The sequence below is a fragment of the Anabrus simplex genome, chromosome 3 (assembly GCF_040414725.1).
Source record: "Anabrus simplex isolate iqAnaSimp1 chromosome 3, ASM4041472v1, whole genome shotgun sequence".
NCBI classification, from domain to species: domain Eukaryota; kingdom Metazoa; phylum Arthropoda; class Insecta; order Orthoptera; family Tettigoniidae; genus Anabrus; species Anabrus simplex.
Window position 1 is genome coordinate 274,466,221 of NC_090267.1, and position 22,257 is coordinate 274,488,477.

The 22,257-nt window shown below is 36.5% G+C and overlaps 1 protein-coding gene across 1 annotated transcript in view; it reads right to left on the bottom strand.

Annotated features, from left to right (window-relative positions):
• Positions 1–22,257, bottom strand: part of LOC136866245 (heme transporter FLVCR2) — a 100,973-nt gene that overhangs the window by 10,911 nt on the left and 67,805 nt on the right. The window contains exon 5 of the mRNA XM_067143041.2: positions 8,703–8,806. Coding sequence (XP_066999142.2) covers positions 8,703–8,806 — 104 coding nt within the window. The remainder of the gene's footprint in view (positions 1–8,702; positions 8,807–22,257) is intronic.

The window sequence follows — 22,257 nt, forward strand, 5'->3', positions numbered from 1 at the left end:
GGCAAATCAGGCAGATCAAATAAGCATGACAGTGACACATTTAGTTGTTTCAAGGACAAAAAGCCGGGTCACAAAGGAGCGAAATATCAATCGAAAGTGAAAAGTGATAAAAACAGGATAGAAAACATGTCATCGTACACTGCACCAGTTTAGAGTGTATGTCACAAAGCAAACGTTTCACTGGATCATTCAACAGACAAGAAACTGTGGTGTTTGGATAGTGGGTGTACTGCTCACATGGCCAAGGACATTAACAGTTTTAAGTGCATTGATTGGAACGTTTGTGAAACTCTGAACTTGGTGAACTTCAGCTCCACAAAAATCAGTGCCAAAAGTATTGCACAGTTGGTGACATGTGTGAACGAACATGATAAGACAGATAACTTGAGTTAATTTCTGCACGTGCCAGATTTATGAACCAATCTTCTGTTGGTCAGGGGGATTCTTGACAAAGGTTATTGTATGACATTCAATGAACACAAGCCTGAAGTTATCAACAAGAAGGACAACAGCATAGTTCTGTACGTGGATCAGGTCGACAGATTACACTTTGAGAGTGATTCATGCACATGACTGAGCTAGAAAAAACTGCTCGGCAAGCTGCGATGACAAATATTTAATGGATTGGCACAAGAAGATGGGATATCTGAATGTCAAAGATCTTCAAGAAGCAGTGAGAAATCACACAGTGCAAGGACTTGAAATTAGTGACATTAACTTGGTCATTGAATGTGAGGTTTATTTCAGGGGAAATTGACACATCAGCTGTTTCCAAAATTGTCTCAAAGGAAATCTGCTCCTGGTGAACTCATACACACGGATGTGTGTGTTTGCCTGTGAAGGACAAATGAAATGGTCATTAAAATGATAAAATTCTTTTATTTACAACCACCCATTCGATACATTGAATAGGTGGTTCCATTGAATAGGTGGTTATAAATAAAAGAATTTTATAATTTTAATATATCATCTTCAGTATGGTTTTAATATGAGATTAATTACATGTATCAAATGGTTGTGCCAGATACTTTGTTACATTCTATTTAAAACTTCTTAGTAAGAATTGTGTGTAAGAACAGGTGGACAATATATACATAAATTCTTATTAAGAATTTTTAAATGTATTCGAGTCAATACAGAACTGAAGATGAAATTTATCACATGTAATTTGTTACATTCATTGACGACTCTACACGTTGGAGTGAAGTCCGTTTCCTACGAAAGAAAAATGAAATACTTGATGAATTCCAGGCTTTCAAAACCTCAACTGAGACGCAGTTTGACAAGAACATAAAGTTCCTCCAATCTGATACAGAACAGACTACATCAACAGGCAGTTTCTTTTTGCTAGTGGCTTTACGTCGCACCGACACAAATAGGTCTTATGCCGACGATGGGATAGGAAATGCCTAGGAGTTGGAAGGAAGCGGCCTTGGCCTTGATTAAGGTACAGCCCGGCATTTGCCTGGTGTGAAAATGGGAAACCACAGAAAATCATCTTCAGGGCTGCTGACAGTGGGATTCGAACCCACTATCTCCCGGACGCAAGCTCGCAGCCACGCGCCCCTAACCACACGGCCAACTCGCCCGGTAACAGGCAGTTTGACAACTTATTGAAGAGCTCCAGCATTAAACTTTCAGAAATTTGGTTTATTGGTCTACTGTTTAAATCGAACCAAGAGCACAGGCAAGTTTGAGCCACATGCGCAACATGCATGTTCCTGGGCTTTGCTGCAGATTCCAAGTCCTTCACAATTTGGATCCCTAAGGAACATTGAGTGGAGATTTCTTGCAATGTGCAGTTCCTGAAAGAGCTTAAAAAAGTGGATGGTCACCGTTATGAAGATTTCCACCCAGAACAGATGACCGATATTGTTGAGACGGTTGATGATCTGAACATTAATGAGAGAGCAGAGGAACATGTGTTAACGATGGAAACATTTAACATCGTGGTGAACAGGGATGACCTGATCAACATTCAAGTTCAGCAAGATGATATACAACCGAATTTGACAGATTCAGAGGATGAACTGGACTTCTCGGGCTTCAATGTGGATCCAGTTCCAGTTGAAGTTACAATGTTGAAAAAGTGCAGGCCGTGTAGTTCTCAGAAGGTTCTCATGGGAAAACCAGGCAGACCAAGGAAGCACCAAGTTACTGAAGAGGAAGTCAGAGATCATCCAGATGTTGCGTGCATAGCAGAAGTTCCCATTAAGTCTGCAATCTCCAGTCCCAATGAAGAAAAGTGGATGCAGGCAATGGCTAACGAGTTTTCCTTGATACTGGAGAATGATACCCAGAACTTGCTGGAGCATCGAAGAATTGTTGGACTGTTGGGAGTCAGATAGTATTGAGAAACAAATGTGGCGCTGATGGTTCTATAACTAAACAGAAAACTAGTGTTGTCTCGAAGGGATTTTCTCAACATCGTGAGATGGATTACACTGAGACCTATGCTCCTGTGGCACAACTTAGTTCTGTTCGCCTTGGTATGGCTTATGCTCCATAGCGTGGGATGCTTCCTTAAGGGCATTGTTGATGAAGAGATTTGGATGGAAGTTCTGGAGTACATTGAAAAAGTTTTGAAGTTCATCACTGAAAGAAATTACGGCACTGTACTATATGGGGATGTTCTGGCAGCCTCTGTTAGTGATTGGAAGGTGATGGGATTTCATGAAAGGCATCTGATGGTAGACCTTTCACACTGGTCTTATATTCTGACTAGGCTATTGAATGTACTGTAGCAATCTGCTGAATTTTATTATGAATGCAAGTTTAGGAAGGTATAATCTTATATCATTTACATATGGTAGAGAAAGAGAAGGAAGGGTCCAGAGCATAGTAGTGGCAGAGCACTGAAAATTTAATCAACGAGACCAAGAAGATATTTTCTGAGCTACTGAAAGGAAACAGAGTATGCCATGTGAAGAAAGTGCTATGTGGATTGAAACAGGCTGGACGCTGTTGATACCAATGTTTGTATCAAGAGGTATGGAAGTTTGGAGCAAAGCAGACTTTTGGGTACATGAATGTCTATGTAATAACTACAGGGTATGACATGCTGATAATTATGGTCTATGTCGACAGTATTATTGTTCTGTTTTGGAACCTCAGAAGAATCAATGTCTTCTATGGATTCCTGAAGAAGTCTTTCAAGATTAATGATTTGGGTGACATATCATACTGTTTGGGAATCAAATTCACTCACACTGATTCGACAATCGCCACGAGTCAACAAGGATACATCTTGGACATACTTATCACTTCAGAATGTCATCATGCCGCTCAGTCTCCATGCCACTTGATCCAGGGATGAAGCTATCAAAGACAGACACTTGGACCATTGAGGATGGAGGGGAAACTGCCGTACCGCGAGCTCATCGATGCACTCATGTACAAGTCTATTGAGACGTGCCCCAACATATCTCATGCAACCAGTGTTCTAAGTCAATTCAATGACTGGACTTAGGCATCACCTTCACAGTGAGAAGGGGCAGTCTAGCTTGATATGGTGGATGCTGACTGGGCTGCCTGCATAGACGATACGAGATCCTACACTGGATACGCCTTCACAATGAGTGGAGGGTTTGTTTCCTGGGAGGCAAGAAAACATTGTACAGTTGCGCTTTCATTAACAGAATCTGAGTATATGGCTCTTAGGGATGCCTCCAAGGAGGCAATACACCTACAATGGCTGTTCGAGGATATTAGTAAAAGTCTACTGCCAGCTGTCAATCTGCATACCGACAATCAAGGAGCACAAAAATTGGCCAAGAATCCTGTGTTCCATTTATGCACAAAGCCTATTCATGTTCATCATCATGTTGTGAGGGAAGCTCTGTCTACAGAGGAAATCAACCTGAAGTATTTTGTGATGGAAGAGATGCCAGTGGATGTGCTCACAAAAGGATTGCCCAGAGTCAAGCATTGGAAGTGTTTGAGCAACCTCGGTCTCAAGAGGCGAACTATTTGGGTGATCATCACTTTGAGAGGGGGTGTTAAATATGATTCAAAAAATCGAGCTGTCCTCTGGTGCTGCCACCTAGTAATCTTTGTTGTTTTCTCCTTGGTTATGAGCAGCCATCTTTTGTTCAGTTCAGTTTGCGCCAGTCACCTGACTTGTTTAGATGGATTCATTATATTAAACTTATTCTTTTTCGTATTCAATAAACCTGCACTCTTAAGTAACGGGCATTTTATTTCATTTCATAATCCACAGCCTTATTAATAATTTGTATGCAAATAAATATTTTTTACATAAACAGATATTTTCAATAATTCTACTATAAATATATATTTTCACTAACTTGCAATAAATACATCAGTTATAATATTCGCTTTATACTAATTTTTCTATACAGTTCAAATTTCTGTGCTCCTGTCAAATACCGTAAATATTCATGAAAATACAATATGAATGAATTTCTGCCTTAAATGCATTGCATAGTGACTTTGACTGCACATATTGGCTTGCTTGCTCTCCCTTTGAGGGGGAATGTCTCTATGAAATGAAGCAATATACTTGTCTTGAATGTTCTCCAGTCATTGGCATTACCTTGATTAACTCGGATGCTTTTACAGTACTGGTAGGTACTTGACTGAAGTGATTGGTGATATGCGAAAATGCTGAAAGTGAAGGCAAGTGTCATTCTCATCTACAGCAATATGTTACTAAATTTAATGCAATTTTTACAAGTGAGAAAAAAAATCCTTTTCTATCATGAATGTGGGAAATCTGAAAATGTAAATAAGCAACCTGAAGTCTTGCAGTATACAGCGTGATTCAGTCGCCCCTTCCAATGTAGTTTTATGCAAATCACAATATTCATTCCATCCTGAACACATCTGCCCTTGCAAGAGACTATCCTCATTTTTTCCGTATTGAAAGTCTGTTAAAAGGAGAACAGTAAAATTTTAATTTCCACCTATTCAATACATTAAAAGCAATTATAAAATTAGGATCTCATCCTTATTTTATTGCTTAATTGTTAAAACATAGGACATGTTTCGTTCATATTTTGAACATCTTCAGCTACATATAAATATTCTTACAAGATTAAATTGATAACATTGTTCTAGAACTTACACTTATGGCTTGCCATTAACAAACTTATCCATAATAAACTCCCTGCTTACGTCTATAGGATTTCCCTAGACTGGTTAAGACTACAAGCAATTTGTGAATTCGACAAATTTCAACATTAAATATTTAAAGTACCCGGTAGGACAAAATTCATAACCTATAAGCAACAGTGCGCATCAGTTTTGTCAATTTTATGGATGAAAAAAATAATATTCACACCTAAACTCAGCTGTTTTGAGAGCGTATTATTTCAATTCCATATTGTACAACATGTGAAAAGGTTTACGTCCAGTTGTAACAAAATGTTTTAATGTGTATACAACAAATAATTTTAAGACATTCAGCAATTTAACAGATTGTAAATGTATTTATACAGAGACTAAATAATGGCATTGCATTTTAAATATTAGAATAAGGTTTTACAGTTTCAAACTCAATAAATAGTCATATTATTTTCAATAAGATGACGTGATATTTAAAGGCATTATATTTAAGAAGTTTTGTAAAGTTTATTATGGATAAGTTTGTTAATGGCAAACCATAAGTGTAAGTTCTAGAACAATGTTATCAATTTAACCTTGTAAGAATATTAATAGCTGAAGATGTTCAAAATATGAACAAAACATGTCCTATGTTTTAACAACTAAGCAATAAAATAAGGATGAGATCCTAATTTTATAATCACTTTTAATGTATTGAATAGGTGGAAATCAAAGTTTTATTGTTCTCCTTTTCACATCTGCCCTGCCAGTTCATTTAGAAAACACAACTGGATATCATGGTATTTACTGTCTCACCATGATAGGATGCTGTAATGTTATACTTGTATTAAACACTGGAAGACATGCGTTTGCCCTCTAGATCATATGAACCTGACACACCAGCGAAACACTAAATTGATATTGTGACCACAGTAAACCTACTTACTTCCTATAAGCTGCCCCGTGTGCCATACGGAAGCGTAGTGTAGTTGGTAAAGGCATGGCGGAGCGGGCTTGCATGTCAGGTGGGAGGTTCGAGTCCGGGGCAAAGATTACAAATTTTTTAAATATTTGTTTAATACATAGCGCATGTAATGTAAGTTCAATACCTGCTTTCATGTAAATTGTGTGTGAATGAATGTGTTTGTAGCCCTAAGAAGGGCCAATTAGTCAGCAGGCCAGACACATACAGACCGGAAATAATAGAAATGCAACTGCCCTGACAATGCTTTATCGCAGCAAATGCTCAATGTGACGACCCCACAAGAAGAAGTCAAGTGGCGTTAAATCCAGTGTTCTGGTGGGCCAAGAAACAGGGCTTCCTCGTCCTATCCATTTCCCTGGCAGTTCTTCGTTCAGATGGTTAAGAACAGGCAAAGTTGAATGTGGTGGAGCTCCATCCTGTTGTAACCACATCGTCAAACGATCATGCAAGGGCACATCCTCCAGCAGCAGTGGGAGTTCCTGATGCAGAAAGTGCAGGTAGCGTGGGCCCATCCAATGGCCCTCAAAGAAATAAGGTCCAATCAGGCAGTCCCCCAAGATTCCACACCAAACATTCATCATACTTGATGGGCCACCACAATGTTAAAAAGAGAGTTAAGAGGTTCCACCTATTCAATACACTGAAATACAGTTGCACAAACTTATGTTACAACATGTTTAATTTGGGACCAGTTTCAACACACATTTGGTGCCATCATCAGCCAATTGAAAGAGCAGGGCAGAAGGTATACAACTATCAATGCACATAACACAAAGTATATGACATTGTTCACACTCTAAAGGATATATGTAAAAATGTGACACTTTCATGAAGATAAAATTTTCAATTGAAGTTCATAAGCAACATGACAGTCTTGTACACTCCTGCTGTGAGCTTGTCACACGCAGTGAGGATTGTCCCGACTCCCACTCTTGGAGCTCTTGGTGTAACTCAAGATGGTATGGGTGAAATTTATGTTCATGCAGTATTCGCCAGACGGACGTTTGGCTGGTGTTCACCTGTCATGCAATCGCCCATGTACTGATGTGTGGATTATTACGAGCTGCCTCCCGAACGGCCTCTTCTCTTTTACCCGATGTAACAGGCCTATTACGGACTGGTGGCTGGTTGGAAATCACGCCTGTTGTCCTAAGGTGTCTTTCAACGTGGCGGAATGTCGTAGCAGCTAGGTGTCGCCTGTCGGGATACCATTCCTGGTACAGACATAGTGCCTCACACGTGTTTTGGCTTGCTTCCTCATAAATGAGGAGTATGTTAACGTATTCCTCTGTGGATAACATGCCAAATGACAGCAGAGATTACAGTACATTCAGGCCCTAACCAGCAGAGTATGCGCAGGGCACAAGATGAATAACAGCGTCATTCTACTGTTTGAATGTGGCAAACATGGGCCTGTGTTTGCATACTCAAACATCATACCAATGCAAAAATATTTGAACGATGCAGGATTCGAACTGCCGCTGGCATATTCCGTCGATTGCTAGGCAAACACCTAACCACATTCACTACGCTCCACTGCTGGAAACATTTTGGTAGTACGACGAGAGCAGAGCATATGTGCCACCTGGTTCGGTGTTTAAGAAATTAATTACTTCACTGTTACCTAGTTTTATGCATTGATTCCCCTCTTCGTTACACCCGGTCATGAGGCATGACACATTAACATAGTTACATGGTAAAAGGATGTTGCTACATCATTTCAATGTGTTGAATGAAATGAAAATGAATGATATATCATTTTGCTAGGGTTCAGAATCTTGTGCAAAATGTGCTCACTGATCATTAGTACTATACAGTAGACCTGCAGGGGAATAGCACTCCTATAACCATGTTCACGTTAGTTGGGCTGCAGCAAACGATATTGGAAGGGGGTGCTGAATCACACCGTATAGCTGGTAGTAAACATAAAATAATTCCTTCATGTACAACCTTTAAACAAGTTCTTTAAGGTAAAGTACCACTAGACATCTCCCCTGTTTCAAGAAGTCTGTATATTATGCAGATTTATACAAAGCTTTTGCTTACAGCTGATATTCCTTTCTGTAAATTGAAAAGTCCTGAGCTTAGAAAGTTCCTTTCAAAATATATTTTGAGACACCAGAAGAATGAGCATTAAGATGATTGTATGTCCTTCCAAGACAACAGTGGTGAAATTGAGAATTAATGCATCAGTGACATGAAACTTGCAGTACTATCGTCTTACGATATTGAAAGGTCCTTCTCCCGGTATTGTACACTGTTCTGAGACATCCAGTATCGGTTTGATGGAAAACTTAAAGAGAAAGTCTTCATTGTTCACTGTAACAGTGAACTATTTTAACACACCGCTGTCCAAACTGATTAATGAGTGATTTTTATAAAACATACTGTACTTAAAACTGTGTAATATTGAAACAAAATATTTCAAAATTTATATACATATTTTTCAGTTGTTTATTACATAAATGATAAATATTTTTTTAGCACATAAAAATATGTTCCTTAGTTATTAGTAATGGTTAGAATAATTATTCAAAGTATCTATTTTCTGACGAGAAATCCATAAACGTAATATTATCATCCTGTTTAATGCTTTCATCATCTACAACTGTCTAGGAAGTTAATATTTCAAACTATAATAAGAAAATCTCACTTGAAACGGTGTGTCTTGTCTAGGATGATACCACACACTATTGAACCAAGCATGCCCCCAACAATAAAGAGGAGGCCCACACGACCAGCAAATTCTTGTCCATCCTGCAACAGAGAAGTGAAGTGTATAATGTTTGCAAAGTTGTCATTTCAGAAGTATAGTGAGAGTTATTTGATATCCTAAAACTGACTCTCTATGGTCTTACTTCGTGTACAGTTATTAGTATTGTTGATACATCCATTCATTTACCACTGATCTGCATTTAGCGCTGTTGTCCAGGTGATAGATTGCCTATTAGTTGTTCACCTAGTCTTTTCTTAAATGATTAAAAAAATGATCAAACTTCTCCCTTGGTAAATTATTCCAATCCCTAATTCCTCTTCCCATAAATAAATATTTGCCACAATATGTCCTTTTCAATTCCAGTTTTATCTTCATAATTGTGATCTTTCCTACTTTTAAAAACTCCTTTTTTAGAATTCTTTATTCCAAATCTCGTGAATCAGGCTGGCAAGCATGTGGAACCAGTGTGTGGTAAAATACATACACACTATTCTCTAATTAATAATTAATATAAATACTATAAATATCAACAGTGCATATCAAGCTTTTTAGTCTACCATTGGCCATTTCTCCACTTACAGCTGGGAACACACCACTTAGTCGAGCAGCTTGTCTCTTTACTCCGAAGTCTTCCCGGCCCAAAGGTTGCAACATTTTGTACAATACTCTTTTGTTGGAAATCACCCAGAACAAATTGAGCTGCTTTTCTTTGGATCTCTTCCAGTTACATGTTACAAATCTCATGTTATGGTCCGTATTGAAATGTACTTAAATTCAATAATAATAATAATAATAATAATAATAATAATAATAATAATAATAATAATAATAATAATAATAATAATAATAATAATAATAATAATAATAATAATAATAATAATAATAATAATAATAATAATAATAATAATCGAATCAAGTAATTCCGATCAGGAATATACTAGAACCATACTCTAACTGTGGCCTTACCACTGACATACGGCCTTCTTTATATCTTTATTACAACCTCTAAATACCCGCACAAATCTGTAACCTTTATTTACAGTCTTGTTAATGTGATTACCCCAATGATCTTTCCTTATATAAACACCTAGGTACTTATAGCAGGCCCCAAAAGGTACATTCACTCCATCAACAGTCATTGAAACTGAGGAGACTTTTCTTCTTAGTGAAACTTACACCCTGTTTATCAGCATACCATTATCTGCTGTCCATCTCACAACTTTGTCAAGGTCATTTTGCAATTGCTTACAATCCTGTAACTTAAAAATTACACTATACAGCAAAACATCATCCACAATTCTTTACTCATATTGTCATGTTTATTCCATGAGTGTTTTTTTTCTTTTGTTTTGTTTTGTTGTTGCAGGCTTTGAAAATAAATGGTAGACTTAATGTTTAAAAATTGCAGCTCCTATAATATAGTGTTTCTATCACAGAAGTTGTGAGCATTTTATTCAGTGTATTTAACTGGTTATACCTATACCAGCTAGGCATAGGTTCCTAACACATATAATTTATATGCAGGATTATTCAGCTGAGATGTTCACCTCAAATAACTAGTGAACTGTTAAGGATATAACATTCTGTTTTCACTTTTGGTAATGATACTACAGGGCTCGTGATTGAACTTGCAGTGCTTTTCCAGGGTGTTAGTATGTGCTGATTCCTTTAGTGCAAGTACACTGTTTTCTGTACAGAATCTTAAACTTACAGGCATTACAAATTCAATGCTATAATTATTTTAAAAATCAGACAAGAATTTCTTGAGAAAATGGAATTTATTTAAACATGCTTCACTTGCCAGCCATCAACTGCCCTGTTTAATTGAAAAGTGTGCTACATCCATGAGCTGTTGACATGCACAGGTTGTTCACCTTTTTCTGAAAGCTAGGCATGCTCACTACTGAGCCTATAAATACATTATGATATATTGAAATGGAAAATGGAAATCTGGTGGGTGCCCTTTCTTATCTGACTTCCCTTGGGGTCAACTCTTGTTCTTTTCAGACCCTGACCATATTGGGTTTGGGAAGGCTAAGGGTGTCTTTCATTTTTCATGCCATCCATGGACATTCTCTTTCTTTTATCAGTTTTTTTGAAATGGCAAATTTCTTCCTTTTTCGCTTCCTACCTGTCATTTATAACTTCCCTCCCTTCCTTCTCCTCCCTCTTGCCTACCTACTGTATCCTGTCTATTGATTGATTGATTGATTGATTGATTGATTGAGGAAGACCTATCTTCATTCCTGTCCTACATTATAAGTCTAATTATCTCCCACAAACTCGCTATTTCCTCCCTCATTTTCCTTATTTCCCATTCACGTCCACAGTCTTTACACCTGCCTCTCTCAGCTATTCCATTATCTCTACAAAGAAATGTGAAATAATATGGAAATATCAACAGAAATAAAATAACCGAGCAAGTTGGCCATGCAGTTAGGGACACGCAGCTGCGAGCTTACATTCGGGATATTGTGGGTTCGAACCCCACTGTTGGCAGCCCTGAAGACAGTTTTCCGTGGATTCCCATTTTCACATCAGGGAAATATTGGGCTGTACCTTAATTAAGGCCATGGCTGCAGCCACTTCTTTCCCACACCTAGCCAATACCTATCCCATCATCACCATAAGACCTATCGGTGTTGGTGGTACGTAAAGCCAATTGTAAAAAAAGAAAAGAAATAAAATAGCATATTCTATGAATAGAAGTATATACATTACAAGTAATAAACTTCATTCCGGTTCTCTATTGACTTTGAATATCTAAGAGAGAATTCTAAAATAATTCAATAATATTAGGTCCACCCATTCAATACATTTCTGCCATTTATTAAATGATCTGTTTAAAAGTTACATAGCTGTTTAAAATACCTTGGACATGTTTTGACCTGGCTTAGAGGTCATCATCAGCAAAATAACAGAGAAGAAAGAAATTACGACAAAAACAGTGATACATAAAAATCCGAGAAAAAACACAGTCAACAAATGCAGTGGAAGTTTACGTTAAAATGTACACAGCTTCTATATTAAAAATATATTCTGTGATGGTATTAAAAAGCAGCTGTGTTTAATTGTATTTTGAAAGAAGTTGTATATCACTTTATTTTATTTCAAAAGTTAACATCAATAAAAGACATTAAAGTAAAGTTTTTGTTTTGATTTTGTAAAATATGTTCATTTGTTTTGCCTTGAAAAATTGACTGAGAACCAAGAAAAAGAACTTTTGAAAAAAAAAAAAAAAAATGATACACTGTAAAATTCGTCTTATCATTTCATTTTCTGTATGTGAAGATATTTAGGGTTTGTTAATTACTCTGTAACTCCTCCAAATCTATTTGGTTATTGTGTAAAAAATTTATAATATAAATAACTGTGTAATTAGCATCTGGATTTACACAATAACCAAATAAATTTGGAGGAGTTGCAGAGTAATTAAAAAACCCTAAATATCTTCAAAGACAAAGACACCTCCGTACAGGCCATGAAGGCCCTTGGAGGAGTGGAAGGTAAAGGCTTCCACCATTGTTAACCGTGGCACGTGATGGGTTAGAGTGGTTAGTTCTACGCCCGACCGCCTTTTCCCCCAGGAATTAACCTGGTACTCATTTTTGGTGTAGGCTGAGTGAACCTCAGGGCCATATGCACCTCCAGAAGTGGAAATCTCGTTTCTTAAATTTACGTCTTCCTGATGGAGATTTGAACCCACGTCCTTCCGGCCAAACCGAGCACGCCTTTACTGCCTCGGCCAGGCAGCCCTGCTAAATATCTTCACATACAGAAAATATAATAAGACGAATTTTACAGTATATACAATTTTTTTTCGAAAGTTCTTCTTCTTGGTCCTCAGTGAAATTTTCAAGGCAAGACAAATGAACATATTTTACAAAATCAAATAGAACAAAATCCTTCCGTAACGTACTTTAATGTCTTTTCTTGACATTTACTTTCAAAATAAAATAAAGTGATACACAACTTCTTTCAAAATATGATTAAACACAGCTGCTTTTTAATACCATCACATTTTCAACAAGTATAATGGAAAACTGTTAAAAATATACATGGATTCAAACTTCGACAAAATAAGTTGATAGTATGGGTTCAAGCGAATTTAGTACGATATTAAATTGGCTGGAGGAAATGCTTAATGATCTACACAAGAATAGGGCTGGAGGAAAGAGGATATCCTGGCTATACTTGTGTTCTCTGTGATGCAATACAACAGATCTTTTATAAACTTCACTCCGTTTTCCAGAAATACGTCAGATTAGAACAACATCTAACTTGTCTTCACTAGTTTTTTAAGCTTCACATGAACATACGTGCAGTCTGTTGACAAATTATATTAATCTCAGTACCTCTCGCTTTTGATTAAATTCATTATTTATTGATGTTAATCTTACCTCAAACATGTTTTCTATTTTTGGTAGCTTTCCACTGATACAGTATAAGTTCCCTCATGGCATGCGTTCATGTCACAGGTTTAATGAAAACTATTTGCTTTCTTTTCTCGCCGGGCATGCTGACCCTGCGGCTATTAATTCTCGATTTTTGATTGGCTACTATCACCTGGACATGACTAGTCATGTCACTTTCACGTTGATTGGTACCGATAATGTATTCTTCTGCTGTTCTTGATCTTTTGATTGGTTATTCGTTTTAATTTATTATTTAGCTTTCCTGAATTATTTATGTGATGGTATCACTAATATTCCTTCAGGACCTTTTTTCAGATTACTTTGATTTTTTGTTAGTCTTTTGTTATTTAATTGTTAGTTGTCCAGCACTATTTTTTGTGTGCCATCTCCAGAACTTTCTATTCCTCTACATAACGCTAGCTCCTGGCTCACTGGCATTCATCATCAGCGGCTCTTGGCTGCAAGCATTCAGCCGCATTTCTTCAGCCGTACTCTGCCACCTTGCCATTGCATATGCGTGGACTTGCTGCAGCTCTGGGTCGTCAACACATCATGCAACAGATAACATAGCCGTGACTACCACTGGCATGGCAGACCTTAACCCAAAAGCAAAGATATCTTTTAAACGGCGGATTGGACTTGGCTTTCAACGGTGAGGTACTCGTTGGCATCACTGCATGCTCGCCAACAACAATAAGTGTTTCCTTTGAAGGGACATTTTTTAATGACTGGTTCTTCAGCTTGTTGGTGATATCTGTTCACTGTGATTTTATTACCAGTCATTTGAATTTGAGGCTGAAGGCTTTTAGCAATGTTCTTAATGAAAGTTTTGTTAAACTTTTTTCTCCCTGGAGGAGTACTATAGAATTTACCTCTTCAGGAGCTTCTGATCCAGTCCATCATATATTGTAAATTTTCGTTATTTAATTCTCCTTTCTTTAACTTAACATTTTTCTTGTAATTTTCAATTAGCTTCAGCATTTTTTTCAATTTTTTTCCTTAACTTAGATTATTGGTTTTAACATTGGTCAGCCTACAAAACAGTGTACCTATTTCATTCAGTTCTTCTGGACTTTCTAGCTTTAATAAGGCAATAGTCTTATTTGTATTTAATATTTCTTGTGCACAACCGGTGGCTATCTCGCTCAAGGTTATGCACTTAACTTTACACAGTAACTGTAAAATTTGGTTGTTTTTGCTTCCTTTAATCTGATCATTTATTGTTATATTCATAATATCATTCAAATAAATTTTGTAACTGCTGTTCCTTATAACCCGCTTTCTTCTCTCTTCATTCCCGTAAAACTTATGAATCCTTGCCTAAGTTTTCTCCAGTAACAAACAGAAGAGACTAATGTATCCACACAGATGCACACAAGATGCTATCAGTTGGTACAATGAATTTCATTCACGTATATACACAAATTACACACTCACATAACCTTAATCACAGTATCACAATAAAACACTTCACTTCAAGAATATCAACAAGCCGCCATGATTAAAACAGTTGACAACTGACACCGAATACCACAGAGGTTACACTTTGAAATACAGGTGAAAACAGACGACTGCTGATCAATTCAACATGGAGACTGCCTTAACTCGGCATGTCAGCCACGTGTTACTAAACAATAACTTCCAAACTACAACTTCAGTAACTCAACAGTAACTAACTTCACCGTCAAGATCATCTCTTTATATATATCTGGCCAGATTTCCAGAAAGATATGTTACAAAAGAGACTACCTTCTTGAATGTTCCAGAGTGTCCAATACATAGAAATAGTGTAAAGAATCTTCTCAGTCATTCTAGTGTGTATACCATTCTGGAAGTTACAGTGTGTTTCACAATTATGGATTACAATTTATAAATACAGGTAAGAATAAATTATAATATTAATTTACAGGTACTTACATTAATGGAACTAATATCAATGTCTATGAACAACATATGTTCCATGACATAACCTCACACATAATACGATCATTCGACTACGTAAATAATAGTAATACTAATACTAATCACAGTTCACAGCTATACATACAAGAAATAATAATAATAATAATAATAATAATCACAATTGTAAAATAATAATAATAATTATTATTATAATTTATTTATTTATTTATTTATTTATTTATTTATTTATTTATTTATTTATTTATTTATTTATTTATTTATTTATTTATTTATTTATTTATTTATTTATTTATCTATTTACAGAATTTACGCCCACATTGGAGCACTTAAATCAGACTACAACAAATTTGTCTTCCTTTTCTTCTCCCAAAAAGTCTTGAGTCTGGTTGACCTGGCTGCCCTCTCCGCATCCGTTATAACATATTGTTTCCTCTGTACAGTGGTCAGAGGAAGCCTGATGCATTTATTCTTCAAAATACTTTTCTCGCCTCTGTTTTCTATGGTTTGCATGGTAATATTCAACTCCTCCAAATCACTTTGAACTTCTTTAAACCAATTGTTTTTTGATTTACTATTCCAAAAGTAATTAAATAATTGTTTTAAAACTCTGTTATCACTTAGTCGAAATATGTGACCAAAAAAGGCAATTCTTCTTTTTCTCCCGATAGATAACCTCATTCGGCAACAATCTCCACTGTCCATCCACCTGATGTTTCTTGTTTATGATCGTCCTGAGTATCCTTCAATCAACTCGTTGTAAGCGTTCTGTTGTTGATCTAGTATTAAGTTTAAATAATGTTTCACAAGCATAAGTTGCTTCTGGTTTAATAACAAGAGTTATAATGCCTAAATTTAGCATTAATCGAAAGACATTTCTTTTTGTATGTAGGCCAAGTTATCCGTTGTGCATGCTTCAGTTTATATATTCTGCTCTCTATTGATGGTTTTTCATTGCAATTCCAAGTGAGATTTTCACCCAAATATTTAAATGTACTTACAGTTTCAATTCGTTTATTATTATTTAATAATAGCTCTGAATTTAAAGTTCTGAAAGTAGGCATAATTTTTGTTTTATCATACGAAATTTGCAATCCAACTTTTTCACTACATTTGCAAGTTCTTCCAATTGAACTTTAGCCTCTTCGAAACCATTTGCCAGTATCGCAAGATCATCCGCGAATGCCAAGCAATTTAGTTTGATATTTTTTCCAATTTTCACTTTTGGAGGATATACCTTACTCCATTCTCACATGACCTTTTCCAATACACAATTGAACAATAATGGTGAAAGTCCATCTCCCTGGCGGAGGCCTGTTGTAATTGCAAATGATTTAGATAACTCATTTCAGAATCTAACTTTAGATTGAGTATTCTTAAGAGTCATACCAATCAGGCTAATAAGTTTGGAATGTAGACCAAATTCCTGAAGGACATTCAACAGTGATTCACGATGTATACTATCATACGCCTTTTGAAAATCAACAAACTTAATAACTAAATTTTTGTTTCTAGATCTATGATGTTTCATAATCCATTTTAAACTGATGATTTGGTCAGGGCAGCTTCTTCCTGGACGAAATCCACCTTGATATTCCCCTAGTTCACAGTCAAGATGTCCCTGTATTCTGTTATAGATAATCTTAGATAAAATCTTATATGTAATATCCAATAATGATACTCCCCGATAATTATTTGGATCAGATCTATCACCCTTTTTATGCAATGGTTGAATTATTGCCATATTCCACTCTTCAGGCATTGTAGCACTATTCCAAATATCTATAAGATGTTTATGTAGATTCTGAACGGTTTGGTCATTAGCATTCTTCCATACCTCTGCGACGATTTGGTTCTCTCCCGGTGCTTTATAATTTTTAAGGGAATCAATTGCTGCTCGTACTTCATTATAAACGGGCGGTGTAACCTTTTCTAAAGGTATCCTATTTTTTGGATGTGTGTCATATTGCAGATATTCTGAAGGTTCCTCACTGTTAAGTAAGTTCTCAAAGCATCTAGCTAAAATTTCCGCATTATCTTGATTAGTATGTGCCAGTTTTCCATTAGTATCTCTCATTAGGAGTGTTGGGGGAGTATAATTTGTTTGGTATTGCCGAAATGTTTTATAGTAATCTCTTGTCTTATGTTGAGTAAATGCTTCGTCAATAGAGTGTAACATCTCCGTGTGATAATTTCTCTTAACCCTTCGAATGATTTTAGCCGTATGTCGTCTAGCAGTAACAAGTTCTTTGCGTGACTGTTCTGTTTTCCGTTGTTGATCAATCAACCATGCCTTGTGTCGGTGTTGAATCGCTGCATCGCACTCCTCATTCCACCAAGCATGTTTTTTCCTCTTTTTAACGGGAGCGTTTTTCTCAGCAATGGTTTTTAGCTTGTTAATTACCGTTCCCAAATCATCACTTAGATAGGTTTTAGATTGTTCATAATATGATTTATTATTAATGAGATAGCTAGGGTCATATGTTTTCTTCCTATTACATTTGGAGAGAATGCGTTTCTTTTTTGGAGTTAATTTTATTTTAATTTTGGACAAATAATGATCTGAATCTATGTCCACTCCACGGAGGACCCTCACATTGTAAATTTCCTTATGATAGTTCTTATCCATAGCTACATGATCAATTTGGAACTCCCCTAATTTAACATTAGGGCACTTCCAAGTCATCAGTTTATGTGGTCATCGTTTGAATCGTGTGGTTTCCAAAAGTAGCCCATGATCAATACAAAGATTAATCAATCTCTGACCATTCCTGTTAGTTAGATGATGAGCTGGCCACTTACCTACAACATTACGAAACTTTTTCTCACGGCCTATTTTAGCATTGAAATCGCCAAGCATGATTTTAATATGGTTATCGGAAATGGATGATAATAGTTGGTCTAGTTCTTTCCAAAATTTGTCTGTGTCTTCCCTGTTGGTCCTGTTTTTTTCATTCGTTGGAGCATGGACGTTTATCAATGTGTACATTTTATTCTCTACTTTGATTGTCATCAATGCCGTTCGGGGGGAGGTGGAAGAAAAATCTTCAATTGAATCTAAGATACTAGTATGAACCAAAAAGCCGACTCCAAACTGAGGAACACTCTTTAGTACTCTTTCACCTGGGGGACCCTTGTATAGGCGATATCCCCCTGACTCAAGGGGGTCTTGATCCTTATTACGCAATTCTTGAAGAGCAGTTATCAGTATCTTATGTTGATCTAAGACATCTGTGAGATGTTTTAATTTGCCCACTTTCATTAAAGAATTTATGTTCACTGTAGCGAAATATGAGAACTGTCCTGATTTATTAAATTTAAGTTTCCTCTTGATCGGATGGGTCTGCATGTTGTTTAATGGGTTGAGGCGCTCCGACTCGCCTTGGTCTTCCATGTGACACCCCACCGTATCCGAATGGTGTCTTTGTTTGGATCTGATGATCGTGTGTATCCAAACCGGTGGATATTTCATTAGAAGACTAATCATAATAGGCTGATTGTCTGATCAATGATCAATACATTTCTGACCAAAGTCAGGGCTTACAATGCCAGATGTGATCTGGCAAGGTGATGAATGGTGAATGATGGGTGATGAAAGATGAATTGTGAAGAAGGCTTTTTGCCTTATTTCATCCTAGTTGTTCAGGACTGGGAGTAGGCATTTCCTCCATACCCCGCGAACGTTATGGTTTACCCGCCAATACTCGGGTAGCTGATTGCAGTGGTTTCCCACTGGGCGATGGGGTCGCCACATCCCTACGCCAAATAATAATAATAATAATATTCAAGCTCGATATCTGTATTAGTTACCCATGGGTGAGAGAATACTGTTTTCGAGTTATACCTGTTATCACTCTTGCTTCAAAACTAACAGATATTTTCCATAGGTGGTAACGGAGGTAAGTTTCTTGTTTCACTTCTGCATGTACTGTGTCCTGTCTTCTAAAAAATTACTATAATAAGTGTTATGATTAAAGTGATGTTGTAAAATCGAGTTTGTTTGTATATTTTTAAGTACTGTTGAAAATAATGTATTCAGTATAAGCCCATAGATACATACAATTTAATTATGTGCTATATATGCTCAAAAACGATATTCTCTATATCTCAAAATTTCAATAACTCGAAATAAAATTTAGCTCCCGAGGTGATTTGAGATATTGAGGTTCCACTGTACATACAGTTATAGACAAGAAAACAAAGTTGTAGATAAAAGAACGAAGGTCCAATACTACCTTGCAGAACTCCTCTCTTAAACCTCACAGGATCAGATATTAATTCACCTACTCTAATTCTCCAAGTTCTGTTTTCTAGAAATTTAGCCACCCATCAATCACGCTTTGTCTAGTCCAGTAGTCCTCATTTTTATCAGTGCCTCTGCTGCCGGTTGCAAACCTTTCAATGTGGCAATGTGATACCTAATAGGTAACATACCTACATTTCAATTGTGCCGTTATCTAGTGGTGAAAGTGAAATACTCATGGATAATGTCAAAGATTGAGAAGGTACTTTTGGCTGGTGATGCTGAGTGTGCTACTAGATGTCTTTAACAGGTAGGGTTGTCTTATATTCCAGTTTTATAGCTTAAAATTGTAGAGTCCCAAATAATGTTTTCGGGATGCCTATTTGTGCTGGTTTTATGATTCTCCTTTTGCATCAATGTTTTGTATTTTCCCCAGTGATTTCAGGTAGAAGACTTATGTTTAAGCAGAAATGCATTTGCTACTGTTACTTCACCTAACGGGGCCCCACTCAGGCACTTGTTATACCTGCATCTTGCCACTTGTTTTATTTGAGTTTATGTAATTTTGTCTGACAATCAGTTATCTTTGATGGTTTCTATTGATCAACTGGTATCACCTGATGCCACCTCACCCATGTGACTGTGACTCCACCTCCAAAACTATTTGAACAATTGAAGGTTAGAAGCTCCAATTGAATTAGTTGTGAGTTGTGGTGTCTTCAGATCTTATTTACAGTTTACTTATGTCTTTTCCTAACTTATTGAATATGTGATATTAGAATGATTGTGTAGGAAGTATTTTCAAAATGCCTAAGAGAAAGTGTGCTTATCAGGATTTTTTAATATATTTTTTCTTTACAAGTTGCTTTATGTCTCACGACAGAGATAGATCTTACGGCAATGATGGGACAGGGAATGGGTTCGGAGTGGGAAGGAAGCGGCCGTGGCCTTAATCAAGGTAAGCCCCAGCAGCATTTTCCTGGTGTGAAAATGGGAAGCCACAGAAAACCCTCTTCAGGACTGCCGACAGTGGGGTTCGAACCCACTATCTCCCAAATACTGGATACTGGCTGTACTTGAGCAACTGCAGCTATCAAGCTCAGTGGAAAAATATTCACAGGAATGGATTTTTATAAAACAAGGAAAGAATGGCCACGAAATCAAATGTACCTACTGTAAATGTGTAATTGTTACATCAGCATTTTGCATGGTGGAGGATCAGATATAAAAGATCACATTGGAAATGAAAAACACAAAATACACATGTATGCTGCAAACTCTTCCAAAAGACTGGACAGTTATTTTTTACCAATATCTCTGGAATAGGAAAAAGCAATACAAGCAGGAGAACGCATAATGTACTAATTTGGTTCAGTGGATTGCGCTACAAATCTAAGCTCCAAGGTCTTTAATGATTACAAAACACTTCAAAATTGGTAATGGGGAGAACCAAAACAAAAACACTGGTAAACTACGTTCTAGCTATGGACACTACTTAGCAAACATGTGACAATTTAGAAAGTGCCAATTATTTTGAAGTTGTAATTGATGCTGGAAAATCATGATGTCCAGAAAATATTTCTATTGATTATTCAGTGGGCTATTTTACGAGTATTGCTAAGAACAGCATGACAGTGAAAATGTTTAAAATGGATTCTTTAAGATACAAACCTTTTGCTGAGATAAGTAGTTTCTGTGTAAGTGCATTGGATGGAAATAGCATTGATGAATGTATGTCCATTGCGTTCTGTGGTGACAATACGAACACAAACTTTGGTGGACTTCAATGAAGTGGTAACAAGTTTTAACAGCTTCGTTTTAGATAAAAACCCATATTGACCATAAAATCAGGTAGCGAATATTTAAGAATAATGCATAATGTACTAATTTGGTTCAGTGGATTGCGCTATGAATCTAAGCTCCGAGGTCTTTAATGATTACAAAACAGTTCAAAATTATATATATTATATTTATATTCAGTTCCCACAAACTTTATCATCAAGATTTTAATGAACAATGCAACCAATTTTATTGACTATATGACTTGCAACTTTAACAAAGTTTGCTAATAATTTATTTTAAATGTCCTTGCACATAAAAGTGTTTTTAATTTGTCTTTCCAATCTAATTATGTAATTTTTTTGTTCTGATATATTATTGTAATTTATTCTAACTGATGATGTCCCTTAGGGGAAGAAACATTTACCAGATGTAATAAATTATATATGTACTGAATAGGCAGACCACTTAAATATAATATTTAAGTTATTCTTAAATATTCGCTATTTGATGGTATGAACAATGTGTTCATTAATTTGAAGAACAAACTTAATGAAAACCTTCTCAGTGTCACGTGCCCAGCACATATACTTCATAATGTCACAAAGGCAGCAGCTGACATTCTTACCATATATGTGGAAACTATAATAATTGAACTGTTTAATTATTTTTCAATATATACTGTATGCCCAGAGCATGTAAAATAATTTTGTGAATTTGTAGAAGTAGAATACTGCAAACTACTGTCTCACTGCTTCCTTCAGCAGAAAGAGTACAACAGCTTTATGAAACACTAAAAATCATTTTTCCTCTCAGAGGAAAAGGCACCAAAAGTTTTGATCACCCTGTTTGAAAAATTCCCTAAGTGAGGTCTATCTCTGGTTTATCCACGGTCAGATGAGTGTAATTAATCAATGACAACTTAGACCAAATAAATCATAACATGTCTAATATTTCTCCATGACATACTTTATTGTGGCATCCAACTCCATGGCTAAATGGTTAGCGTGCTGGCCTGTGGTCACAGGGGTCCTGGGTTCGATTCCCGGCAGGGTCGGGAAAATAACCATCATTGGTTAATTTCGCTGCCATGGGGGCTGGGTGTATGTGTCGTCTTCAACATCATTTCATCCTC